Here is a 26,868-nt window from a genome sequence, read left to right on the forward strand (position 1 = left end):
AGTAAATGATAAAAATACAAACACAACAATACACAAACATCTATTTCATTCATTCATCCATTATCCTAACCGCTTAGTCCAATGAAGGGTGGCGGAGAAGCTGGAGCCTATCCCAGCAGTCTTTGGGCGAAAGGCAGGGTACACCCTGGACAACTCACCAGTCCATCGCAGGGCCACACAGAGACAAACAACCACTCACAGTGACACACACTCCTATGAGCAATTTAGAGTAACCAATTAACCTAACATGCATTTCGGTGGACGGTGGGAGGAAGCTGGACAACCCGGAGAGAACCCACACATACACGGGAAGAACATGCAAACTCCACACAAAAAGACCACTGACCAAACCATGATGAGGATTGAACCAGCGACCTTCTTGCTGTGAGGCTGTGCTAACCACTATGCCGCCGTCCAGACTATTATGTAATTATCATTATTATTATTATAATTGTTGTTCTGCTTCATCACAAGCATTTGGATTCAGTCTTTAACTGAATGAATATACTGCCTGAATTCCTGAATAAACGCTCCCATATACTTGCACTTATAAATTTGAAGCAATGGTCATAAAATAATAAGATTGGTAAAATAAATTTCAATGTTTGATTGTGGGAAAGAAAAGTATTATGAGGTGTGTTTTTAAATTGATGGTGTATACCCTCTTGTGTTAAGGCTTTTTATTTATTTGTTTATTTATTTATTTATTATCTACCTATTTATTTATATTTTTCAAGATGTCTAGATTTCTTTTCCAATGTAAAATATGTTTGCTTTGTGCATGAAAAGCATTTTGATTTGATATCTGTCAATGATACTGATTTGTTTATGGCCGTTCTGAAAAGTAAATAATGCAATTTTCAAAATATCAAACCCTTAACAAAACTGTCTGAAATAAAAAATGGATTTCAGCTTAATGTATTCAGGGCAATTCCAAAACAAATGTAACACAGTTTTAGAGTGAATCTTACAGAAACTACAGTTCACATCATGTTTGATTTTTTTCTAAATTAAACTTTGAGATAGTTTTGGACTGGATAGAATAAAAGGTATAAAATTTTCTTTAATGTTTTTTTCAAAATCAAGGTCAGAAAAAGCCATTACACCATTCCGCAAGCCTGCAATTATTTATTTAGTTGATATCATCTTCAGATCACAGATCTTGTTCTCATGTAAAGACAAGCAGCTTCCCATTAAATAAAGGCACCAACCGTCTATATTTCCAGTAAAATCCATATATATATATATATATATATATATATATATATATATATATAGTGTGTGTGTGTGTGTGTGTGTGTCTGTGTGTGTGCGTGTGTATATGTGTGTTTTAGCTCATAATATGGGATTCTCAATCTGCAACTCATCTTCTCTAGTTCTATTATTTTGACGGTCTGAGCTCCAGACCGGAAGTTACATCCGTTAGTGCTTATTGGGCAAAAATTTTTAATGACTGGAAATTCAAGACGTCCATAGGCAAAATTATAATAAATGTTGTTTTTGTATGTGTGTTTTTAAACCTGAAGAGTGTCAGTTTCTCTTTTCATTTTTGATTGATTTATTTCGGTTCAAATAGTTGTCGGATTGAAGATTTTTAGGTTTATTACATATTTAATCAGGTTCAAGTAAAACACAGAAATACAAAAGTTATTCGAAAAGTCACGAATAACTTTTCTGAATCTGAATGAAAAACAAATAAACAACTATTTTTAATAAATGTATCAGATTTATTTCATTTATCTGAATTTATAATCTTAGATAATTTACTGAAAGTAGATTCTATAAAAGAAAAGAGGCATATTAGGACACGAAGACTTCATACTGGGGCAGTTAAAACAATCCTTCAAGTACAGATGCCTATAAATCAGCATATTAGGTTGGAAAGGGATCACATAGTAGCTCTGCAAATATTTGCTGATGGGTGGAAGGATCCGGGGCGGGAACAAGGAGTTTCCATACCTGAATTTGGTGTGGCCGTGTCGCATGTAATGAAAGTTTATCTGTATCCAGAGAAGTGGTCATATTTTACATACTAACAGTTGGTCATGATGAACATTAAGCTTGTTTTTAATGTCAAACTGTGAATCAAGTAAATGTGAAGTAAAATCAATGTTCCTGAACAGGAAGAACTCGTTATGATGTTTGAGAGAAACATTGTTCTACAGAAATGTTTAGTGTGGGAAACTTTGAGTCAGGAAAGAAAGGAATTTACTGGGAAATCCAGTAAAACAGATCTGTGAGGGCGCGAAGAAGCGCGACCAATCTGACTGTAAGGACGTCAGCTTGCAGGGGACCAAAAGCATTTATTAGGGACAATGAATCAAACTGAAAAAAAAAAAAAAAAAAAAAAAAAGAAAGAAAGAAAAAGAATTATGAAATATGAATTTATGAATTATATTGGGGGAAAATATATATATATATATATATATATATATATATATATATATATATATATATATATATATATATATATATATATATGTATGTATATACATCCCCCAATATATATATTTATATATATATATATATATATATATATATATATATATATATATATATATATATATATATATATATATATATATATATATATATATATATGCACACACACAGGTGTAGAAAGTAGAAGTCCTGTCCGGCAGCTATTTCCAACCAGTCACTAAATCCACTAATCCACTAATCCACATCATGGTAGATGAGTCTGTTAGTGAAAACACCTGTTTGGAATCCATCTGTAGATCTAAAAAGATGGCAGGACTTCTACTTTTTTACTTTTACTTCTACTTTATAAACCCCCTGTGTATATGTATATATGGATATTATTGTGCATATATATATATATATATATATATATATATATATATATATCTATCAAGGTGATCGTCACTGATGTTCTCCTTGCACAAAGTCTTCTTGGGAAGTCATATTATTCTCATTGTGTGAATGCATTCACACAATAGTTTTCCTGTTTTTCTTTATTATTATTCTCTATTTATTATTCTTACTTCTTCCGTACCTATTTCGGCGTGTAATAACTTCAGCTGTGTTCAACCGATTCAAACAAATTTGGTATCAAAACGTTCAGCTCGTTCAGCTCATTCCTGCTTCTATTCAACTTTTTGATATCTTCAACCAATTTCAAATTATTGATCATTTTTATTGATTTTCAGCTCTCATTGAAATGAATGGGAATTCCACAAAAACATTCAACTCTTTCAGCCTTTATAACTTCAGCATACTTTCAGTTAGAAACACCGTTCAAACTTTAAACAAGTCACAAGAAATTCAGCTATTAAGCTTCTATTCAACTTTTTGATATCTTCAACCGTTTTCGAAATATCGCAGTTTTAAAATCGTTCAACTTTTTTGCCGATCACTTTTCGCTCGCACTCCAGTTCCACTCTAAATTTTTAAAACTTTCCAGACCTCGAACAAATTCTCATAACTCCTCAAAATTTTGCCCTACAGACACAAATTATACATCAAAACCTTGCAAATCTTCTTGGCTTCAACTGAGTCCAAGAATGAAAGAGCTGGGACCTACAGGTTTTGAGCTGCGGACCTCCAAGCGACCAAAAGTCTGCTTTTTCCCCATTCAAGCTGCCATAGACAAAGGAAACATGTCCTCTCTGCTGCACTTTTTATTTTTTTTAACTCTCTGTCATTTAAATTAAGTTAAGTCTACGATAAAATAAATTACATTCCTGTGTTCCTCAAAGCCTTCTGCCGCTCACAGTGAAAGAATTATTTCGATATCTGTTACGGTTTTTGTGTAGCATCGAGGAGTTCGGAGGGGTCACAGAGGGTCTGCAAAGCAAAAAGTCTCCCCCTCTCAGCCCCAGCGTGTCATTTTGGAACTGCAGTGAGTGAAGGGAGGGGCCGTTGTCATGACAACTAATAGGTCAAAGGTGTTCAGTGATGATTCAGCACTGTTAATACAGAGCTGTTTATGTCTCCTGTCCAGCTTAGGCCTCAACAAGAACATTTTAACCACGTTTAACTGTCTTTTACTCATTTTTCAACCGTCGTCAACTGTCTTGCACTCATTTCAGTTCAACTTTCAACCCTCTTCACCCCTTTTAAACACCATTTCAGGCTTCATCACTTGTACAAATGACTTGTACACTTCAGCGAAAGGCTTCAACCAGGATATTTCAGCCATGTTCTACTGTTTTCCACTCTTTTCAGTTCAACTTTCCACCCTCTTTACTCCTTTTTAACACCATTTCAGGCTTCAACACTTCTACAGACGGCTTCAACTTCATATATAATTCAGCTAAAGGATTCAACCAGGATATTTCAGCCTCGTTCAACTGTCTTCCACTCTTTTCAGTTTAACTTTCAGCCCTCTTTACTCCTTTTAAACACCATTTCAGGCTTCAGCACTTGTACTGTTTGCTTCATCTTAATAGTTAGTTCAGCTAAAGGCTTCAACAAGGACATTTCAGCTATGTTCCACTTTCTTCCACTCGTTTCAGTTCAACTTTCCACCCTCCTTACTCCTTTTAAACACCATTTCAGGCCTCAACACCTGTACTCATGGCTTCAGCTTCATAGTTACTTTAGCGAAAGGCTTCAACCAAGATATTTCAGCCATTTTTAACTGTTTTTCACTTGTTTTTTTGCCCTGTTAAACTGCCTTTCACTCATTTTGCAACCTTCAAACAATTTCAACACCTTGAAACACCATTTTGACCTATAAATCTTTCAACAGTTGACCTCAGCTGTACAGTTTCTTCATCTGATCCATCCACAACCAAACTTTAGCCATCTTCAAACACATTTAACTTATTTCAGCTCAGCTTTCAGCTATTTTAACCATGTTTAACCATCGGTTTTTCCTTTTCAACACTTCTTTCAAGTTTCTTTCCATTTCAGCCTTGTTCAAACTTTTTTTTTAGCATTACAGTTCAAGCATTTCAGCATGAAAGCATTCACACTGCTGTTCTGCAAGAACAGCAATTTTTCTAGTTTTATTTAGTTATTTGTAGGTATGTTTAGTTAATTTAGCAAACCAAACTGATGTGTGATATGAACATGGAACAAATTAATATTTTTTTAAACTTTATTACATCAAAAACCTATCAGACATGATGTTATAAAATCCTCAAACACCACATACACGAACACATGGAAAAGGAAAAAATGGAAAATATTCAAATGTTCTGTAAAAACTTCAGATTTTCCTTTTTAATAAAACTTTTCCTTTTTCCTTCTTCGTATTTTTTTTATCATCCCTGTTAAATTTATTTTTATTATTTTCTGAATGTGTTTTATCATGTGGTTTTTAATTCTGATTTATTTAACACATTAATATTTTTTGTACGTTTAAAGACAGACAAGCAGAAACTGGTTTGAGGTGGAGCTTTGCTGAAGACCAGAGAAGAGTAGGAAGTGGGAGAACTGGTCTGAACTGGGCTCTGAGTTTCTTTCCTCATCCTGGAAAAGAGAAGAAAATGACATCAGATTATTTCTAAATGTCCAAATATATAAAACCGGGTCCTGGACCCGTGTTCTCTGATGAGCAGCATCCTGACTCTGACTGATGTACAAAAACTGCTCCATGGATTCAATATTTCCAGACAGAATGATTGATAAACCTGATTGATAAAAGTCTCCATCTGATCCAAAGTGCTGCTTTCATCTCTTCATGGTCTTTTCATCTAGTCTCCTTGTTAACCCTTTCATGCATGGTGGCCCTGTCGTGGAAAACTATTTACAAGATTTTTCTTGCATATCCATGAATGAAGATGTTATTTTTGTAAATAAATCACTCCAGTGGATGTTATTGAGTCATCCAATATGTTTCTACTCACTGGAGAATAAATAAATATATATTATATAATTGAACATAATATAATTACACAAGTTTGCCTTTGCGATAAATAGGAAAAGAAAATGATACAGCTATATTTTATACAAGTTTTACATAATATAATTATGATTATATATTCTAAATATATAGATATTTAGAATATATATTATATATTCTAAATATCACTAATAAACAAAGTATCACTGCATATGTATGCAGAGGTAAAATACTGTATTTAAAAAAAATGTTGCATTATATTTTATTAATTCATGCATGAAGGGGTTAAATCCAGAATTTAAACTTCTTCTGACAGATAAACCGATAAAGCTTTCAGTGGCAGAGATGTAAGTAACTGGATCTTAAAGATCAGGGTTCCAGATTTTCCCTTCATGGCTCTTTCAGACTGCAGGTTCTGAAAGAAATGTAGAATCTGAGGCAGGTTCTGGTCCTGATGGAGGTTTTCCCTCCTGGTTCTGGTCCTGATGGAGGTTTTCCTCCCTGGTTCTGGTCCTGATGGAGGTTTTCCCTCCTGGTTCTGGTCCTGATGGAGGTTTTCCCTCCTGGTTCTGGTCCTGATGGAGGTTTTCCTCCCTGGTTCTGGTCCTGATGGAGGTTTTCCCTCCTGGTTCTGGTCCTGATGGAGGTTTTCCTCCCTGGTTCTGGTCCTGATGGAGGTTTTCCCTCCTGGTTCTGGTCCTGATGGAGGTTTTCCCCCCTGGTTCTGGTCCTGATGGAGGTTTTCCTCCCTGGTTCTGGTCCTGATGGAGGTTTTCCTCCCTGGTTCTGGTCCTGATGGAGGTTTTCCCCCCTGGTTCTGGTCCTGATGGAGGTTTTCCTCCCTGGTTCTGGTCCTGATGGAGGTTTTCCCCCCTGGTTCTGGTCCTGATGGAGGTTTTCCTCCCTGGTTCTGGTCCTGATGGAGGTTTTCCCTCCTGGTTCTGGTCCTGATGGAGGTTTTCCCTCCTGGTTCTGGTCCTGATGGAGGTTTTCCTCCCTGGTTCTGGTCCTGATGGAGGTTTTCCCTCCTGGTTCTGGTCCTGATGGAGGTTTTCCTCCCTGGTTCTGGTCCTGATGGAGGTTTTCCCTCCTGGTTCTGGTCCTGATGGAGGTTTTCCCTCCTGGTTCTGGTCCTGATAGAGGTTTTCCTTCCTGGTTCTGGCCCTGATGGAGGTTTTCCTTCCTGGTTCTGGTCCTGATGGAGATTTTCCTCCCTGGTTCTGGTCCTGATGGAGGTTTTCCTCCCTGGTTCTGGTCCTGATGGAGGTTTTCCTTCCTGGTTCTGGTCCTGATGGAGATTTTCCTCCCTGGTTCTGGTCCTGATGGAGGTTTTCCCTCCTGGTTCTGGTCCTGATGGAGGTTTTCCCTCCTGGTTCTGGTCCTGATGGAGGTTTTCCTCCCTGGTTCTGGTCCTGATGGAGGTTTTCCCTCCTGGTTCTGGTCCTGATGGAGGTTTTCCTCCCTGGTTCTGGTCCTGATGGAGGTTTTCCCTCCTGGTTCTGGTCCTGATGGAGGTTTTCCCCCCTGGTTCTGGTCCTGATGGAGGTTTTCCTCCCTGGTTCTGGTCCTGATGGAGGTTTTCCCCCCTGGTTCTGGTCCTGATGGAGGTTTTCCTCCCTGGTTCTGGTCCTGATGGAGGTTTTCCCTCCTGGTTCTGGTCCTGATGGAGGTTTTCCCTCCTGGTTCTGGTCCTGATGGAGGTTTTCCTCCCTGGTTCTGGTCCTGATGGAGGTTTTCCCTCCTGGTTCTGGTCCTGATGGAGGTTTTCCTCCCTGGTTCTGGTCCTGATAGAGGTTTTCCTTCCTGGTTCTGGCCCTGATAGAGGTTTTCCTTCCTGGTTCTGGCCCTGATGGAGGTTTTCCTTCCTGGTTCTGGTCCTGATGGAGATTTTCCTCCCTGGTTCTGGTCCTGATGGAGGTTTTCCTCCCTGGTTCTGGTCCTGATGGAGGTTTTCCCTCCTGGTTCTGGTCCTGATGGAGGTTTTCCCTCCTGGTTCTGGTCCTGATGGAGGTTTTCCTCCCTGGTTCTGGTCCTGATGGAGGTTTTCCCTCCTGGTTCTGGTCCTGATGGAGGTTTTCCTCCCTGGTTCTGGTCCTGATGGAGGTTTTCCCTCCTGGTTCTGGTCCTGATGGAGGTTTTCCCCCCTGGTTCTGGTCCTGATGGAGGTTTTCCTCCCTGGTTCTGGTCCTGATGGAGGTTTTCCTCCCTGGTTCTGGTCCTGATGGAGGTTTTCCCCCCTGGTTCTGGTCCTGATGGAGGTTTTCCTCCCTGGTTCTGGTCCTGATGGAGGTTTTCCCCCCTGGTTCTGGTCCTGATGGAGGTTTTCCTCCCTGGTTCTGGTCCTGATGGAGGTTTTCCCTCCTGGTTCTGGTCCTGATGGAGGTTTTCCCTCCTGGTTCTGGTCCTGATGGAGGTTTTCCTCCCTGGTTCTGGTCCTGATGGAGGTTTTCCCTCCTGGTTCTGGTCCTGATGGAGGTTTTCCTCCCTGGTTCTGGTCCTGATGGAGGTTTTCCCTCCTGGTTCTGGTCCTGATAGAGGTTTTCCTTCCTGGTTCTGGCCCTGATGGAGGTTTTCCTTCCTGGTTCTGGTCCTGATGGAGGTTTTCCTCCCTGGTTCTGGTCCTGATGGAGGTTTTCCCTCCTGGTTCTGGTCCTGATGGAGGTTTTCCCTCCTGGTTCTGGTCCTGATGGAGGTTTTCCTCCCTGGTTCTGGTCCTGATGGAGGTTTTCCCTCCTGGTTCTGGTCCTGATGGAGGTTTTCCTCCCTGGTTCTGGTCCTGATGGAGGTTTTCCCTCCTGGTTCTGGTCCTGATAGAGGTTTTCCTTCCTGGTTCTGGCCCTGATGGAGGTTTTCCTTCCTGGTTCTGGTCCTGATGGAGATTTTCCTCCCTGGTTCTGGTCCTGATGGAGGTTTTCCTCCCTGGTTCTGGTCCTGATGGAGGTTTTCCTTCCTGGTTCTGGTCCTGATGGAGATTTTCCTCCCTGGTTCTGGTCCTGGTGGAGGTTTTCCTCCCTGGTTCTGGTCCTGATGGAGGTTTTCCTTCCTGGTTCTGGTCCTGATGGAGATTTTCCTCCCTGGTTCTGGTCCTGGTGGAGGTTTTCCTCCCTGGTTCTGGTCCTGATGGAGGTTTTACCTTCCTGGTTCTGGTCCTGATGGAGGTTTTCCTCCCTGATTCTGGTCCTGATGGAGGTTTCCCTCCCTGGTTCTGGTTCTAATGGAGGTTTTCCTCCCTGGTTCTGGTTCTAATGGAGGTTTTCCCTCTTGGTTCTCAGATTATCTTGTGATCCCCAGTCTGAGAACCACTAATTTTGGCTCTTGTCTGAGTTTAGAAGCATTAAAGCAACATAAAGGTGATAAAATGTGATCATGAAATGTTTTATGAATTGTGTTTTGTCATCAGTTTTGAAGCCAATCAGCATTTAATTGATTAAAATTATGAAGTCTTCATTGAGCTGTAATAATACAATCCTACCACAAGGTGTCGCCAGAGGCAACCAGAAACTCAAAGCTGCTTTTCTCCATTCGGATGCATTTTGCAGTGATTCAGACTTAAAAAAGACAAATAAAGTAAATAAATAAAAAAACAAAACTGGTTCTGGTTCTGTTCTGATCTGGAGCTGATTGTCCAGAGAAAAAAGCTTCAAAAGCTGCTGAATATGATAGAAAATTCTTCATATCCTTCACACAACAGTTCAGTCAGACGTATTTTCTGGAGACTTTCCAAGCAGCCAGTAAGCGAGAGGCAGGGTTCACCTCGTACAGGTCGTCAGTCCACCACAGAACCATGTAAGCTGATTCTCAATTCGTTTTTTAATACAGATTATCTGTTTCCCTTAACATGATTAAAAACTGTTTGTACCACAGTCTAAAATCTGGACACCTGATGTAGACTAAAACTCTTTTACATCCATTTCCACAATGAAAGGTGGAGCCGGTGGTGTATTTACCTGAGATCTGTTGCAGTTATGATCCATGTTCTTCCTCCTGCTGTTATGTGCAAATAAAACAACCAATGTAAGCCCAAAACCGCTGCAGGAGGACCAGGAAGGCCAGCAGGTAGAAGAGCAGAGTGACAGCCTGTCGGGGCGAGAAGAACTTTATTTATACAAATAGGAAATTTAATTGAATTATAGGACAGATTTCCCTTCAATACATTATTGATATCAGGATGTTTAAAAGGTTGTCTAATACAGGTAAGACCACCAACAAAAATAAAGTATTATCTACATGAAGTGCTAATCATGGAAAGGAGCGACGGGGCCGCATAACTACAATATGTCATATCGTCATCAGACAACAGCAAAGTCCCTTCGAAAAAAGAAACATTTACTGAGAACTTAAAAGTATTAGAGATGTTAGGTGACTGGAAGCAGCAAGCAAACATGTCCATCTTGTGGAGGTTCTAATGGAAAAATCCCGATCTCACAAGCTGAGACTTGAGGATTGGTAGAAAGCAACAAGCTGTGCATCGAAGGGGGATTTCACACCAGGATAATCTGGGTAACTCAGTTCGATTGGGTGAAAGATTTCACACCTTCCTTTGGTTCCTCCTGGACAAGGTTTCATTGCTGAAACAGTTGTAGGCGATACCAGGTCAGTAAAAACCCGTTTCCACCAATGGGTTCAAGCTGGAACGAGACGGTTTCACATCTGCACAATGGTACGATTTAGTTTAGTAAACTGTTCAGAACACTGCTGTGGGTTTGAGGGTTCAGGGTTCCCTGCAGATCCGCCGCTGGATGCAGCAAACAGCACAATACCAACAGAAATCACGGGGCAATGTTGAGCTCTATAGCTGTTACGCAACCAGGGAAGGGAACAAACCAGAGAAGAAGAAGGGAACAGGAGGAAGAAGAAGAAGAAGAAGAAGAGGACAAAAGATGTAGAGAAGGCTTGAGCTTTCATAGAAAGGCTGTGTGAGTGTGTTGGGTGGTTGCAAACATAAGGATGAATTAAAATCAGCATCAGGAACTGATATCAGAACGTGGAAATGAGCTCTGAACTCAGCATTGCCCCCTAGTGGATGAACTGACTAAACAACCACGGCAACGTAAAAAAGGCATGGCAGTAGGAGGCCACAGACGTATGACGTATACCATACCTAGTTATGTACAAATTGGCCTTGACACATGGACGGCGACAAATGACAACAAGTGTGTTGGGAAACCCAACAAACGGGACGTGACAAACAGAGTCTGACTCGGGCCGTGCTTTCGGATCACTTGTTTCTAATCAATTTTATTGGTTGTAACACTGGAGGAAATTTTTTACATTTTCAAAACATTCCTGACCAATGAAACATCAGTCAGATGATTTTGCTCAGAAATCTTGCTGTTGACACTACAGTAGAAAAGAAAGATCAACTATTTTACAAACAAGGAAACAACATGGTGAACATCATCATTCAATGGCATTTCATTTTCATTTCATTTGAGAAAGACTTCAAAAAGCGAAAAATCCTCCACAGTAAATGGAAAACCCTGAAACAATGCTAAATGCTACATGACTACCTGACTTTAAACGCAATTCTTGTGCGAGAACTGCGGCCTATGTGCTCAACGCTTGAATGGAATTACCTGAAAATCTGTTTTAGTTCGTTGAAATTTTAGAAATAGCACTTTTGTTTTGCAAAAAACTCAACTGCCGAAACCCTCACGCGTTGCTTGTGGAGCCATACAACAGCAACAAAAGTGGAACTTATTTCAACTTTCTTGTGTCGCTTTGCAGCAGACAGAACAGCGCTTACCCCATCCCAACTGTCGAGTTTGTACCATCTGGGATAAAAAGTTTCCTCTTCATTTGTACATCTCAAACATGCCCTGCAAGCCTCTGTGTGCACGTCTATGTTAACAAGCATGAAATTTCCTAAGCACAAATGTAGCTTGGCAGCAGCTTTTGCCACATTGCACACATTCCATGGGAAATGAAAGGATAAGAACATCGCCCCTTGTGTCGAGTCCATAAGGAACCTTAAGTTTGATCCATATTTTCCATTTGGATGCTGTTAGATTGTTGATCATCAAGTCAATGCATAGATGCAGGTCAATGTATTCCTACATCCCCATTCATCCATCCATCCATCCATCCATCCATCCATCCATGCGTCCATGCATCCATGCATCCATCCATCTGTCCGTCCATCCATCCATGCGCCCATGCGTCTGTCCATCTGTCTGTTCGTCTGTCCATCCATCCATCCATCCATCCATGCATCCGTCCATCCGTCCATTCGTCCATTCGTCCATCCATGCATCCATGCGTCCATGCATCCATCCATCTGTCCGTCCATCCATCCATGCGCCCATGCGTCCATGCGTGTGTCCATCTGTCTGTCCGTCTGTCCATCCATCCATCCATCCATCCATGCATCCGTCCATCCGTCCATTCGTCCATCCATGCATCCATGCGTCCATGCATCCATCCATCTGTCCGTCCATCCATCCATGCGCCCATGCGTCCATGCGTCTGTCCATCTGTCCGTCCGTCTGTCCATCCATCCATCCATCCATGCATCTGTCCATCCATCCATCCATCCATCCATCCGTCTGTCTATCCATCCATCCATGCATCCACCCATCCGTCCATTCGTCCATCCATCCATCCATCCATCCATGCATCCATGCATCCATGCATCCGTCCATCCATCCATCCATCTGCCTATCCATCCATCCATCCATCCATCCATCCATCCATCCAATCCATCCACCCATCCGTCCATCCATGCATCCATCCGTCCGTCTGTCTGTTCATCCATCCATCCATCCATTTCCTTAACTGCTTAGTCCAGTTCAGGGTCCTGGGAAGCTGGAGCCTCTCAGCCAATCACTGGGCGAGAGGCAGGGCCCTACTTTCCTGTGTGACAGATATTTTACTGCGGACACAGGAAACTGTCAACCGGTGGAAATATGTGCCCTGCTTGCTGATATGACGCTTGGTTATAAACACAACAACAGGATGGCTCAGAGCTTTGTTTATGTCTGTTCAAACCCAATCCCATCTTCTGCCACCATCACTGTGTTCCTGAGGTTTTCTGGATGAATCTGAACTCAACCTTAAAAGAAGGAATTCTGGATCCATGCGGGCAGAAAGAGATTTGGGGTTCAGATATGGAGATACCCCCTGACCGCTCTTCAAGCTTCTATTTTTGGTTTGGCCTGTCAGGGGGGGAAACCCCAGCTGGCCGTGGCGAGCACACCAGCTGATCTTAATCATAAACTTTTGGCAGGTTTCTTCTGCATCAGACGGAGCAGCGCTCACCCCGTCCCAGCTGTCGGGTTTGTACCATGTGGGATAAACATGTCTCTGCTTCATTTGTACATCTGCAACATGTTCCCACTACTCTTTAGTAATAATAATTTCCTCTTTTTAAAGCTTGTTTTAGGTTTGAAAATGCAAGACATTAAAATATTCGTCAGCTACTTACCACTGAAGGAAAGCAATGAGGACGATCAGAGCTTCTACAAGACAACGATGTTGACTGACCAGCGAAACAACAGCAAAAGCACAGAAGACGAGCTATTTTACCTGCTGTGTGCTCATTCCGTCCTGGTCTTCGCAGATGTTTTCCTCCTTAGCAGGATGGGGAACAGGACAGGCCTCCACCTTTTTTTGAGCCTCTTCTCTTTCCTCCTTCCTCTCTACCTGAATCTGACCCGGTCCTACATCATTTACATCCGGCTCATTAGCCTCCAGTGGCAGGAGTTCCCCAGAAGCCTCTACAGAGTCCATCACCAGTTCAGGAACTGGCGCAGCTGAAACTGATTCTTGTCCTGCTGGCTGAACTGGCTCCACTGGTGGAGATATTAGTACTGGTTCAAGCTTTTTAACTGGCTCTACAGATGTGTCCAGGTTCTGGACTGTACTTTCTTGATATTGTTCTGACTCCAGTTCTTTGGGCTTTACTGGTTCTGGCTCCACTGCTGGTTCTTCAAGAACATCTTCCACAACTAAAAAAAGAGAGATATTTAAACACAGTAATGAAGAGGAACTCTGAAGGGGGGAAATCATGATAATAGGGATAATCGGCTGAAAAAAATTGAAGAAACCTTACACAAAGCGTGGCAGGAGCTAAAATATCACCATGGACTGAATGCATTAAGACAATCAACATGACAAGAGAAAAGATCCTACATTCAGTTGTGAATCAGGGATTATTAAAAACCCTGAAAGCACAGATGTAGTACTCTGATGTTATGTATCACTAGATAAAGAGCATGGTGTCATATAAAAAAAAAAAAAAAACTATAATGGATGGATGGATGGCCACTTTCACCAAAACATGGTGTAACGAACGCCAGGGATCCGTCTACAGAAGGATCTGTAGGAGTTGCGGGTTTACAATAATACTCTGGTACGGAACCTCTCACCACTCAGGTATTTAAAATGGGCAAATAGGTTGGGCTGTGAATATGGGGGTAGATGATTGACATCCATCAAACTCCAAGCTGCCTGTAGCTAATAGAGCTAACAGAGCTAACCTGAAGCTAATGGGAGCTAACCAGCTAACAGAAGTAGGAGGGCTAGAGCTAAGGCCAACTTAAAAACCATGGTTGTGTCACAATCTGCTTTCTTGCTGCTGACTATTGGATACCTGTCAATCAAAAGGACACGCCCCTACTTATGCAGAATTTCATAATTAAATAACATCTAAACAGATAATCTATGCAAAACTTTCTCTCCACCCACACAAAGTTGTTATGAAGGTGAACTTGACCGACTAAGCCTGAAATGTCTTTTTGTTGCAGGCTGTAAACATGTCTAAGGTCATTGGCTCCCGCATAGAGCCCCTAGTGGATGAAGGGTGAACTCCAATCTTTGGCTTCACTGTTAAACACCGGGGGTTTCCGTTTGGTAGAGACAGAAGCATAAAATCTGTCTTCTATATATCCTGCAAAACCTTTCAGAGGGGATAAATGACCTTTTTCTTTCCATAAAACATAAAAAAACCCTTGTTTGTGAAGCTGCTGCAGCTCATTTTCCTCCCATGCAGATTAAACACAAACAGGTATGTTTCAATGCTTCATTGCAGGTTTGTCTTCTTACCTTTAACAAAGTCAATGCTCTCTAAAGCTCTGTGTTGTTCGTTGAAATTAACTCTGTAATTGCTCAGATTTTCATACCCAGGTTTCAGCGTCTCAGATGGACAGGAAGCGGTTGCCGCTACCACTCTGAAGACAGGAAACAAACAAACATGGATACATGTGAGTAGTTAACGTACAGAAAAATGGCATTTATGTGTCTTTACTGAACTCACTTTGTGATCAGCTCTGTTGAATTCTAAAGAAAGGACCAGAAGAAATGACAACTTTTAGGACAGTCAAGTTTATTTGGTTTGTTGTTGGTTTCATCTGTGCAGTTCCAGCTCACCTGAATGAAAGCAGCCATGTCCGGCTCCTCCATGCTGCTCAGCGCGCTCTCCATCAGCTGGTTGTTGGCCTGGATGCTGTCTTCATAGCTTCGTACTAGCAGCTGAGCATGCCCTGCCTTCTCATCGTGCTCAGAGCTGATTCGTTGTTTCATCACCTTTATAATGGAGGAGTAACAAGAGGAATGAAACTTAGTCTCTTTATGGCTACAACTCAAACAGCGAATGATTGGATGATTATGTGAAACAAGTCTGGTGGAGATCTACCACTCCAATCAAATGGCTGAATTCCCTCATCCGCATGTCATTCAGCTCTGCAGAAGCCTGGTTATGAAATGTTCATTTAACCCAGGTGTTTTGGAGAAAGGATGCAGGACAATAGATCTCCAGGACCGGACTTTGATGCTCCTGATGTACAGGAACAAACCCTGACCTGTTGTCTGTCCTCCAGGATGGAAACCAGGTGGTTAAACTTGTCACAGACTTCCTGTTTCTGAGTCTTACAGTTGTCCTGTGAAAGAGATGTGGAAGATACAAGCTTAAAAATCAACAAGGGTTTTCAAAATAATGTTGAAAAAATGATGTGCATCTTTTATGTTGCCATGGTTGTTGAGTCAGTTCATTCACTGGTGGGCAGTGCTGAGATCGGAGTTCACCTCTGTGTTTTCACACAAATACATATATACAGTTGTTTTTGTTGCGACACACACACACACCTCTATGTTTCTACAAGTTTCCTCCAGCTCGTTAATGATCGACTGGATTCTGTCACTGAAAGCCACCAGAGACGTGACACCTTCACTCAGCTTGTCCTGATGAAAAAAAGGAAAGTTAATTTAGATTTTAGTTATAAATTCAACATATACTGATTGAAAATCTTTCACCACTTTATCAGGTCCACCTGCTTGTTAACACAAATATCTGAACAGCCAATCACATGGCAGCAACTCAACACATTTAGCCACGTAGACATGATGAAGACGGATTGATGATGATTAAACTGAGCATCAGAAGGAGGAAGTAAGGAAGTTTATACACACAACCATCTCTGGGCTTTATGCTGTAGAGAATGATCTGAAAATGAGGAAATATATGGGACCACTGGTTCCAGTCTAGATCTGCAGAACATCATCTCTGAAAACACAACCCGTCCAGCCTGGAAGCAGATGGTCTCCAGCAGCAGAAGACCACAGCGGGTTCCCTCCTGTCAGTAAGAACAGGAAACTGAGGCTACAATTCACACAGACTCACCAGAACTGGACAATAGAAGATGGAGAAACGTTGCTGGTCTGATGAGTCTCCATGTCAGCCAACTGAACACACCTTATACAGCCTTACTATGAGCTTGATGGGCTTTTCAGACCTTATGGACCTTTTGGGCTTTGTGAACCTTATGAGCTTTGTGAATCCTAAAGGCTTTGTAAACCTGGTGGACCTTATGGGCCTTGTTCAACTTATGGATTTTATAGGCCTTGTCGACCTTATGAACCTTATGAGCCTTGTGAACCATATGGCTTTGTGGACCTTATGGCCTTGTGGACCTCATGGCTTTGTGAACCTTATAGGCTTGATGGACTTTATGGGCCTTGTGGCCTTGTTAATCTCATGGCTTTATGAACCATATGGGCTTTATGAACCTTATGGGCCTTGTGGAACTGGGCCTTATAAAGTGTGCTAGTTACCTTCTGTTGCTGGTAAACGTCTGTCAGAGGAGCCACCTGACAGGACTGATGAGCTCCAAACACTTTGCACAGGGAACACGTGGGAACCTGGCAGGTGACACAGTAGATGTTCACCTTTTCACCCTCATGGTCAGAGCATGTCGGAGTCTGATCAGTAGGAGGAGGAGGAGGAGGAGGAGAAGGTGGAAGAGGGCTGGAGAGAAGGACATTAAAAGACTGAATTAGTCTCATCTTTTACCTTGAGATATAATCATCATCATCAGGTCTCTCTCCACCTTGGTGCACTGTTGAGTTCCTGTTTGTAGATGTCTATGATGTTCTCTACCAGCAGGTTTCGTTGGAGACTGTAGACACCGTGGCGATCCAACACCACTTCATGTCTGCAGGAAGGACAACGGAAACGGCCGCTGTTCACCAGCATGGTGGTTCGAGCCTGGAACAGAGACGGCTCCACACACAAAGAAAATCATGATGAACAAGAAAAAATTTGCAAATGGGAATATTTTTCTCCACCCGTAGTGAAAACACATGATTAACTAAGTCAGAGCCTGTAGGGTGAAAGCTACTTTTGACAACGGAGAATGTAAAAATCACCACACAATCTATAATCAGAAGGGAAAAATGAATACAACCCCAAATCCCAGACAGTACTGTCTTTAGGGTCTTCACATTTGTAGAAGCGACTCAAACCATGAGAGATGCAGGTTTTCAACTGCCAATGATAACAAGCTGGATGCTACGTCTCCCCTTTAAGGCCCATTTATGCTCTGTTACATACAGAAACGTTGTCATACTTGGCTTTCCTCCTTTACCATGAGTCTTTTACACTGTCATAGCTGTTAAGTAAGCTCATCCACTAGTGGGCAGTATTGAGTAAGAGTTCACCTCTGCGTTTTGACACTGTTAGTTGCGGTGATACACCACTATAAAGTTTTTTACAACCATCCAAAAGTACCAGAAGAAGAATAAAACCACCATGTTTTTGCTTTTGTCAACTTCCTCGAATTTATGTCAACTCCCTGTTCTGCATGTTGTCCAGGTGCATTTTATTTGGTGGTTTCTGGGTCGTCTTCCTCTTGTTCCTCTTCTTCTTCTCTGGTTAGTAGCATTTGCTGGTTATGTGTCAGTTATACAAATCAACACTGCTTCCACGATTTCTGGTGGTATTGCTCCACTTTCAGGCAATTTGACGTCAAGTGACTGATAGCTAAACTCCATGAAAACTGACCGAATTACAAACTGTATAACTTCCACGTCAAGAATAAACGAGACTTTAGTCTGCAGGACACATCGTCCATGCTTTCCACAAAGAATTCCACATTTTCATCCAGATTTCAACTTTGCCTTAGAACATTTTAAACAAGCTTTGGTCCAGAGAAGACGGCCGTGTTCCTGGATCCTGTTCACATCTAAATTCTTCTCTGCATGATGGAGCTTTAACCTGCATTTGTGTGAACTGTGTTCACCAGCAGTGATTTCTGGAAGTCTTCCTGAGTCCATGCAGTGATTTCCAGTAGAGAATCATATCTGGAGCATCCAGTTTCACCTTGTAACTTGTCCCATGCATACAGAGACTCCTCCTAATTCTCTGAATCTTTTAATATTTACACTGTAGATGGTGGGAATTTCAAAGTCTTCACAATTTATTTCAAAGAACTTTTTTTTCTGAAATTGTTCCAAAATTACATCCAGTTTTCCTTTACTCCTTTATTCATAAAATGTGGCCAATTCCAGAATATTTCCAAATGTTTTGCCTAAATCTTAACCAAACTGCTCTAAACTGCTTTGAGTGCAGAGATCATCTGAGATCAGGTTCGACTTGTAGCTGCACATTTATGCTGAAAAACAACCAGAAAAGGGAGAATCAGGAAACCAGCAGAGTGGTAATAGAGAAGCAGTGACGGTGGTAGGAGTGAGAAAAAGGACAGTTGAGCAGTGAGGCTGATGCAGGGTTACGGGGGTAAAGCTTCCTGAAATAGTGTCCTTTATTAAGCCACAGCTGCTGGCAGGCCTGAGGGAGGGATCAGTACGCCGGGACGCCTCGTACACAGAGACACGGCCCTAACCAGAACCGCTTCTGGCTCCGGGTGCGTTGCTAAAATTTTAATATAACAGAAAAACACCTAAATGGAGGAGATTCAGATTATTTACCAAGTGAAATAATCTGACAGTACGGTGAGGGGATTAGACTTTGTACAATTTCCTGAAATAAGAAAACATTTCTGAGCTTCAAAGAAGTGAAAAATATCTCCGACACATTATTTTATCATTATTATTATGATGATTATTATTAGTAGTAGTAGTAGTAGTAGTAGAAGTAGAAGTAGTAGTATTGTTAATGGAAACAAAATCAAAATGAGTCTCTTGATGCTTTACATTAATTTCATTATTATGATAATTGCTCTTTCAAACTGAGAAAGAAACAGATTTTATTTTCTTAACCCCTCAAATCCTGAATTTATTGATAATTATATGAATACTGAAGAGAAAAAACACTGTAAAATATAAAACTCAATTAAATATCAAGTAAGTTGATAAAAATAATTTGACCTCAACAAAAAATAAAATTGATATGAAAATAAATATTTAAAGAAATAAAACATTATCGAAACTAGAATTATTTAATTCAAAATAAAAGAAAATGAAAAATAAATACAAAAATAAAGATGAAATAAAAGAAACTGGCTAAAAACAAAACCATACTAAAATAAAAAATAAAATAAAATTTGTAAAATAAAATAAAATAAAATAAAATAAAATAAAATAAAATAAAATAAAATAAAATAAAATAAAATAAAGTAAAGCAACATATAGCATCAAGAATTTCATAAAGGACCATAATTTGTTTTAAGAATTAAAGTATTGAACTGTTATTTATCAGAAAGGCTGGTTGAGATTAAACATCTCTTCTCAGGGTTTTTCTGTCAAAACAACAACAGCACAACAAAACATTATGTAACGTAGCATAACATAGCATAACGTAATGGAACATGACGCAGCATAATGTAGCATGACGTAATGTAACGAATCATAACATAACGTAATGTAACATGACGTAGCGTAACGTAGCATAACGTAATGTAACATAACGTAGCGTAACGTAGCATAACATAGCATAACGTAATGTAACATGACGTAGCGTAACGTAGCATAACGTAATGTAATGTAACGTAGCATAACGTAGCATAACGTAATGTAACGTAACGTAGCATAACGTAGCATAACGTAATGTAATGTAATGTAATGTAATGTAGCATAGCTTAGCGTAATGTAGCGTGATGCAACACAACGCCCCATAGCGCAACGCAATGCAGCGCAACGCAATGCAGCGCAACGCAATGCAGCGCAACGCAATGCAGCGCAACGCAATGCAGCGCAACGCAATGCAGCGCAACGCAACGCAACGCAATTCAGCGCAACGCAATGCAGCGCAACGCAATGCAGCGCAACGCAATGCAGCGCAACGCAGCGCAACGCAATTCAGCGCAACGCAACGCAATTCAGCGCAACGCAATGCAGCGCAACGCAATGCAGCGCAACGCAATGCAGCGCAACGCAATGCAGCGCAACGCAATGCAGCGCAACGCAGCGCAACGCAGCGCAGCGCAACGCAATGCAGCGCAACATTGCGCTACAAGTGGGTCTTACGACACTTTTTTACAGCTTAAATCCATTTTTAAAGATGCAGTTTGCTTTTAAACAACCTGTAAAATAACCAGTTTTAGGATTTCATAACTAAATATAAATAGAATAAAGAAATAAAATCTTCTGATCATGATAAATAATCAGACACATTCTGCTCTTTGCTTTTCTTTCACCTTCAAAACAAGACTTGTTGGCGGAAAATAAGATTATAAGACAGTGAAATAAATCATTTTATAAATCATGAGGTTTACATAAATATTGGAGAAGAAAATGGAAGAAAAAGATGGCGGAAGGTTTCAGGTCAGATCAGCGCGTCTAAAGACGGCAGAACGCCAACTTTCACGTCCACATTTAGGTTTGACCTGTGTGTCAAAGGTCAATGCTAAAGATCACATGACCAGGCTGGAGGGGTTGCAGTTGCGCACACACACAAACCCACACACACACACATATCCAAAACATAAAAAAAGCACACAGCAACAAAAGAGTGCAACACTCACACCTTACATGCACGTGTACTTTTCGTATTAGAACACCAGAAGTAATGCAGACATGCAGCTGCTCAAACCTCTGGACTCCATTCAGCATTCTATTCTATTCTATTCTATTCTATTCTATTCTATTCTATTCTATTCTATTCTATTCGACCAAGCATTGATAGGACACCCATCGTTGGATCCAAAAGCATGCTGGTCCTCCCTCTGTCACATGACCACCATGGAGAAATCCTGCAAACATCTTGTATGTTTTCTCGCCTGTGGTCGATCAGCTGATTGACTCAGGTGACCTTCCAGTGGTTGATCAGCTGATTGAGTCAGGTGACCTTCCAGTGGTCGATCAGCTGATTGACTCAGGTGACCTTCCAGTGGTCGATCAGCTGATTGACTCAGGTGACCTTCCAGTGGTCGATCAGCTGATTGACTCAGGTGACCTTCCAGTGGTCGATCAGCTGATTGAGTCAGGTGACCTTCCAGTGGTCGATCAGCTGATTGACTCAGGTGACCTTCCAGTGGTCGATCAGCTGATTGACTCAGGTGACCTTCCAGTGGTCGATCAGCTGATTGACTCAGGTGACCTTCCAGTGGTCGATCAGCTGATTGACTCAGGTGACCTTCCAGTGGTCGATCAGCTGATTGAGTCAGGTGACCTTCCAGTGGTCGATCAGCTGATTGACTCAGGTGACCTTCCAGTGGTCGATCAGCTGATTGACTCAGGTGACCTTCCAGTGGTCGATCAGCTGATTGACTCAGGTGACCTTCCAGTGGTCGATCAGCTGATTGACTCAGGTGACCTTCCAGTGGTCGATCAGCTGATTGACTCAGGTGACCTTCCAGTGGTCGATCAGCTGATTGACTCAGGTGACCTTCCAGTGGTCGATCAGCTGATTGACTCAGGTGACCTTCCAGTGGTCGATCAGCTGATTGAGTCAGGTGACCTTCCAGTGGTCGATCAGCTGATTGACTCAGGTGACCTTCCAGTGGTCGATGAGCTGATTGACTCAGGTGACCTTCCAGTGGTCGATCAGCTGATTGAGTCAGGTGACCTTCCAGTGGTCGATCAGCTGATTGAGTCAGGTGACCTTCCAGTGGTCGATCAGCTGATTGAGTCAGGTGACCTTCCAGTGGTTGCACACATGGCCACTGCTTCTGGTGTGTGCAGTACCTTCTGGACTCTGTTTGGATGTAGTTTAATATAAAAGATCAAATATGCATAAAAACTTTGTGAAATTGTAGTAATATTGTTTTTTTTCTGAGCAATTCTGCGTCTTTTAGGTCTTTTATGACGATAATTAACAGCGTTTATGTTGCTTCCATCATATTTAAAAATTAATTACTTTGGTAAAATAAAACTAATCAGATTTTATCATCTGATTAGTTTCTTTGTGTTGTCAATAATTTATTGATAAAACATTTCTGTTTATTTTAGAAGTGAAGTTGGGATGGTTAATGGGAGCTCTCCAACAAGGCACACACAGATGCAGGATTACAAGTGTATGCACATGTGTGTGTGTGTGTGTGTGTGTGTGTGTGTGTGTGTGGGTGTGTGTGTGTGTGTGTGGGTGAAGAGTGGATTATAAGAGTCTAAACTGGGACCAGAGGATGTTGAACTGGTATGCTTGGTCGCAGAAATGAAAATCAGCTGTCATGGCTGCTGCTGAGGTTATTGACCTCCTTCCCAGACTTTATTAACATTTCCCCCCCCAGAACCCCCAAACCAGGCGCAGTTTCCATGTAAGCCCAAAGGAACACCTCCAGCGGCGCCGGACCAGTAGAATAACATATTAGCATATAACATAATAACCTGCAAATAAAATTTCCTGTTTGTTTTACTGCCAAGAAGCACAAAAATATTATCAGAATGTTTAAATTTATTGAATTATTTGTCTTTTTGTTTAGAAAACATAAAGAACCGGAAACTTTTGGATTTTTTCATTAATATTTACATAATTTACTATATTTATTGAGTTTTTTTCTTTTTTATTTAATTTTACATTTTGTTATACATATTTAATATAAAAAAAATTATAATAATAATTTTTTTGAATTTTTTTTTATTTTTTTTTTTAACCAATTTATATATAAAATTGATACACATCAACTTTCAGGTCACATATTTTATTTTTTAAAATTTCATTTGACATTTTATTATCATATTGTACTATATGCATTTATTTATATTTTAAAGTGTAATTTATTTTACTTATTGAAACATTTATATATGTACTTATTTACATGCATTTTAACTTCACAATGGCTCTAAAAAATCATTTAAACCTCAGGTATTTGGAACTGGAAGATTCAGTACTTTATCTTATTAAGTCATATTAATGATCTAGAGGTTATTTACATGTACATACATGTACATTTCCACATGTGTGTATAAATCTCGACCGCCTGATCTGAGTCGGCTCAGAATAAAAACTAGTTAAGAGGCAAGAATGATATAAAAATTTCTCACATGCTGCCAGGTGTGTCTCCTCCTCCTAGGGGGTAGGATACCACATGACAGGAGACTGGTCCCAGTCCAGGAGACTGGTCCCAGTCTGATCTGGACTAAGATGCAACCCATTTCCTGATGTATTTGACTCTCCTCTGCATCTCCTGTATGACTACAGTAAGGCTTTGTGGTAGAGTATTTTCAGACCTGGTAGAGCTCGTTGGCACACTTTCTGCAGAGGTTGTGCTGGCAGGGCAGGATGACCACCGGCTTGTTGAAGATCTCAAGGCAGATGGGGCACATGAGCTGCTTTTCCAGCGTTGCAAACGCCGCCTGGCGTTCTGCTCCCTGGCTGCTCTGCAGGCAGCTCAGCTCCGCCGACAAAGACATGGCGTCTCGACCGAAGCTTCGCCTGCTGGAAACACCAAACCTTCACAATCTGAGAAATAAAATGTCATGAATGCAGCCGTGATTCTCACTCCCCCTTTTCCTGCAGAGATTAGAGGTTTCCCTGCTCCAACACACACGATTCTAATTACACAGATCTCTGCCATTAATTTGTGTCGGGTGTGTTGCAGCAGGGAAACATGGAAAGTGGGACAGTGGGTCTTCAGGACTGGAGCTGTGGAGTCCTCATTAATGCACGGGTCCAGTCCAGGAGATGCATTCCTGCTCCAACACACCTGAGTCAAACAGCTGCAGGTAACGAGTCATTTAATCCAGGTATGTTGGAGAGGAGACGCACCAAACGTTGCAGGTTAGCGGCTCCCTGCATTAATGTTCAGTAAGATGGACAAATACTTGGAAAGAAGAGTGAAAATGTGGAAAAAGTCATGAATCAGATTAGAAGCAGCTGGTGTGAAATCCACAGTAAAAGCTGCTGATGCACACTGTGGGCGGCAGGAAGGTGGCGGAGTGTTTGCTCACATGTTCATTCAGAAGGTTTTTATTGTTATAATGTCTAAAACTCCAACATTTCTACAATCATGTCATAAAATAACTTCTGGATTGCAAAATAAAATAAAATAAACAACCTGCAGAGAACAAACAACAACAGAACATTTTAGATTCCATCTAAAAACAGACGTAGACCCAGGAATCAGCGAGTTTTTACTTCCTCCCTGCACGTTTCATCATGTTTTCTGGACTGACTTATCGAGTCCTGAAAAGCAGTTATTAACAGAATATTTAGTAACACTTTACAAAAATGGTACAAATCATATACTTAAGTACTCATAATGAACTAATGAATTACTTTATGTATCATGAATTCCTGTTGCTCATCATGAACTAATGATGATCATAATGATCATATGTGATCATTGTTTTATATTATGATAATAAATTCTTTTCTCAGCACCAGGCAGTGAGAATTTTGAGAATTTTGAGAATTTTCTGTCATCCGTTTCTCTTGAACTCCTTCTGTTTATCTTGTCTTTTAGTTTGTTTTAACTCTCCTGTTTATTGTTTATCATGCATGTTGCTGTAATGGTTTTCATATTTTAAAATAAAGCCCTTTGAGCTGGCTTTATTTAGTGTAAAAACACTAAATGGTCAATACAAATAAACCTTTTGTTAATTCATTTTTCTACTCCAGTTCAGGCTTGCTGGGAAAGCTGGAGTAAATCCCAGCAGGTAGGAAGCGAGAGGCAGGTAGACCTGGACGGTCATCAGTCCTTCACAGACAAATAAATCTGATTTAACATGAAGTCAAACTGTTTACAGAAATGAAAAGAAGACATGTGGATGGATGTTCCTGTAACCAAACTGTGACTGGTTTGAACAAATTCACCTTGTTTCATACGAGTGTTTCCTTTTGTTTTTTCTCATGATCAGCATCTTCAGCCTCTAATATATGTTGTTTTGTAAACCTGTCTGTCGTCTCTGATCAGAGGAAGGTCATGGAAGCATCTAAGACATTTTAATGGTGGGTGCTTTCGTTCTCTCTCTCTACAAGGTGTTTTCTGTTTTCTATTCTTCTCTATTCTCTTTCTGTCCCTCTTCTGTCCTCTCCGGTCCGGTCCAGCAGTACAAACTTGGTAATACAAACAATTATGCAAAATAAATAGAAAAATAAAATAAAAATCCAGAATATCAAGGGGAGCATTATATCTATGATGCTTGAAATTTGCCCAGCAGAACACAGCATCCAGAAAATCCTTTTTGCTTGCTTAAATGCTGGACAAGACAAAAAAAAACAAAAAAACAAAAAGGTGGGTGCTTGGTAGAAAACACGCAAATCAGCGGAAAAAACCGAGGAAACTCTAAAAAAAACACAAAGAAATGTGTTACATGAAGAAAACATTCAACTAAATGCATCTGACTCTTCGTGTCTGAAGCCAAAACGTTCTCTTTGCTTTTCAGGATTTCATAAATCATGCAACAAATATCCCATCTGACCCAGATCCCCCCTCCCCTCTGCAGCTTCTAAATGAAGCTTTCATTTAATCTTGTGAGCCAGATTTTCCTCTGAGATAAAATAAAGTCACATTTTACCTGCAGAAACTCCATGAAGCTGATATTTAATTACATTAGTAGCAGTTTTTTCTGCTGCTGTTTGTGCTGATTTATGTGCGGCTTCATGTCAGCTGCATTAACTCACCCGTTACAACATCCAAAAGCTGCAGGTCCCGTCGAGGGCAGCAAAGTGGAGTTCCACCTTCAGCAGGGTTCTGCTTTATGAGCCGTGCTCCAGCAAACCCTCCCCCCCCAGATGGCAGAAAAATTTTGTTTTCTAGCGTTCTTCCTCCACTTTGCTGGCCGAACATGTGTGTGTCCTGGCATCAGGTTTCAGCCCAGCGACTCTGAAATGATCCCAACACACAAACCATATGAGGAGGTGGCGGCTGGACGGATTAAGACCCTGCCAGGCTGTGCTCTTTCTACGGTTACACTCACACAGTTCAACACTTTATGTTCCAATTACAGCTAATTTAGTTTATTTTATCTGATAAATAACTAAATAAAAGTGCGGAAAAGTTTTCTAAAATGCAGCAAGAAAAAAAAAATATTTTCAACTTTTAAAAACATTGTTTTGAAATTTTATTTAAATGAGAAAAGAGACAGGAATGTTAAAATTTCTCCTTTTCTGAAAAATTTAAACATGTAATCAAATTCAGCTTGACTGGACTGGGTTGGATCCTGTTTTCCTCCAGAACCGCCTTCATTCACAGATTCCACACGGTGGAAACATTCCTCAGAGACGCAAAACATCACACAGTTCCACCTCATCATGATGAGAATCTCCCGTTCCACCTCATCACCATGAGAATCTCCCGTTCCACCTCGTCACCATGAGAATCTCCCGTTCCACCTCGTCACCATGAGAATCTCCCGTTCCACCTCATCACCATGAGAATCTCCCGTTCCACCTCATCACCATGAGAATCTCCCGTTCCACCTCATCACCATGAGAATCTCCCGTTCCA

The 26,868-nt window shown here is 41.0% G+C and overlaps 1 protein-coding gene across 2 annotated transcripts; it reads right to left on the reverse strand.

Annotated features, from left to right (window-relative positions):
• Positions 1-5,037: 5,037 nt before the first annotated feature.
• On the reverse strand, positions 5,038-26,222 carry trim101 (tripartite motif containing 101). Of its 2 annotated transcripts, none has more exons than XM_079239534.1 (12): positions 26,043-26,222; positions 23,648-23,852; positions 17,134-17,306; positions 16,859-17,051; positions 15,893-15,988; positions 15,610-15,687; positions 15,179-15,334; positions 15,066-15,088; positions 14,855-14,979; positions 13,337-13,758; positions 9,760-9,889; positions 5,038-5,439 (listed from the first exon to the last, which is right to left on the reverse strand). In XM_079239534.1, exons 2-11 carry the CDS (start codon positions 23,828-23,830, stop codon positions 9,803-9,805), a joined length of 1,536 nt encoding a protein of 511 aa, XP_079095660.1. In that variant the 5' UTR covers positions 23,831-23,852; positions 26,043-26,222; the 3' UTR covers positions 5,038-5,439; positions 9,760-9,802. The 2 variants fall into 2 exon arrangements, with proteins under 2 accessions (XP_079095660.1, XP_079095659.1); XM_079239533.1 differs by having other exon boundaries at positions 23,648-23,855.
• Between the last annotated feature and the right edge of the window lie 646 nt (positions 26,223-26,868).

Source organism: Telmatherina bonti (genome assembly GCF_933228915.1).
Source record: "Telmatherina bonti genome assembly, chromosome: 4".
NCBI classification, from domain to species: domain Eukaryota; kingdom Metazoa; phylum Chordata; class Actinopteri; order Atheriniformes; family Telmatherinidae; genus Telmatherina; species Telmatherina bonti.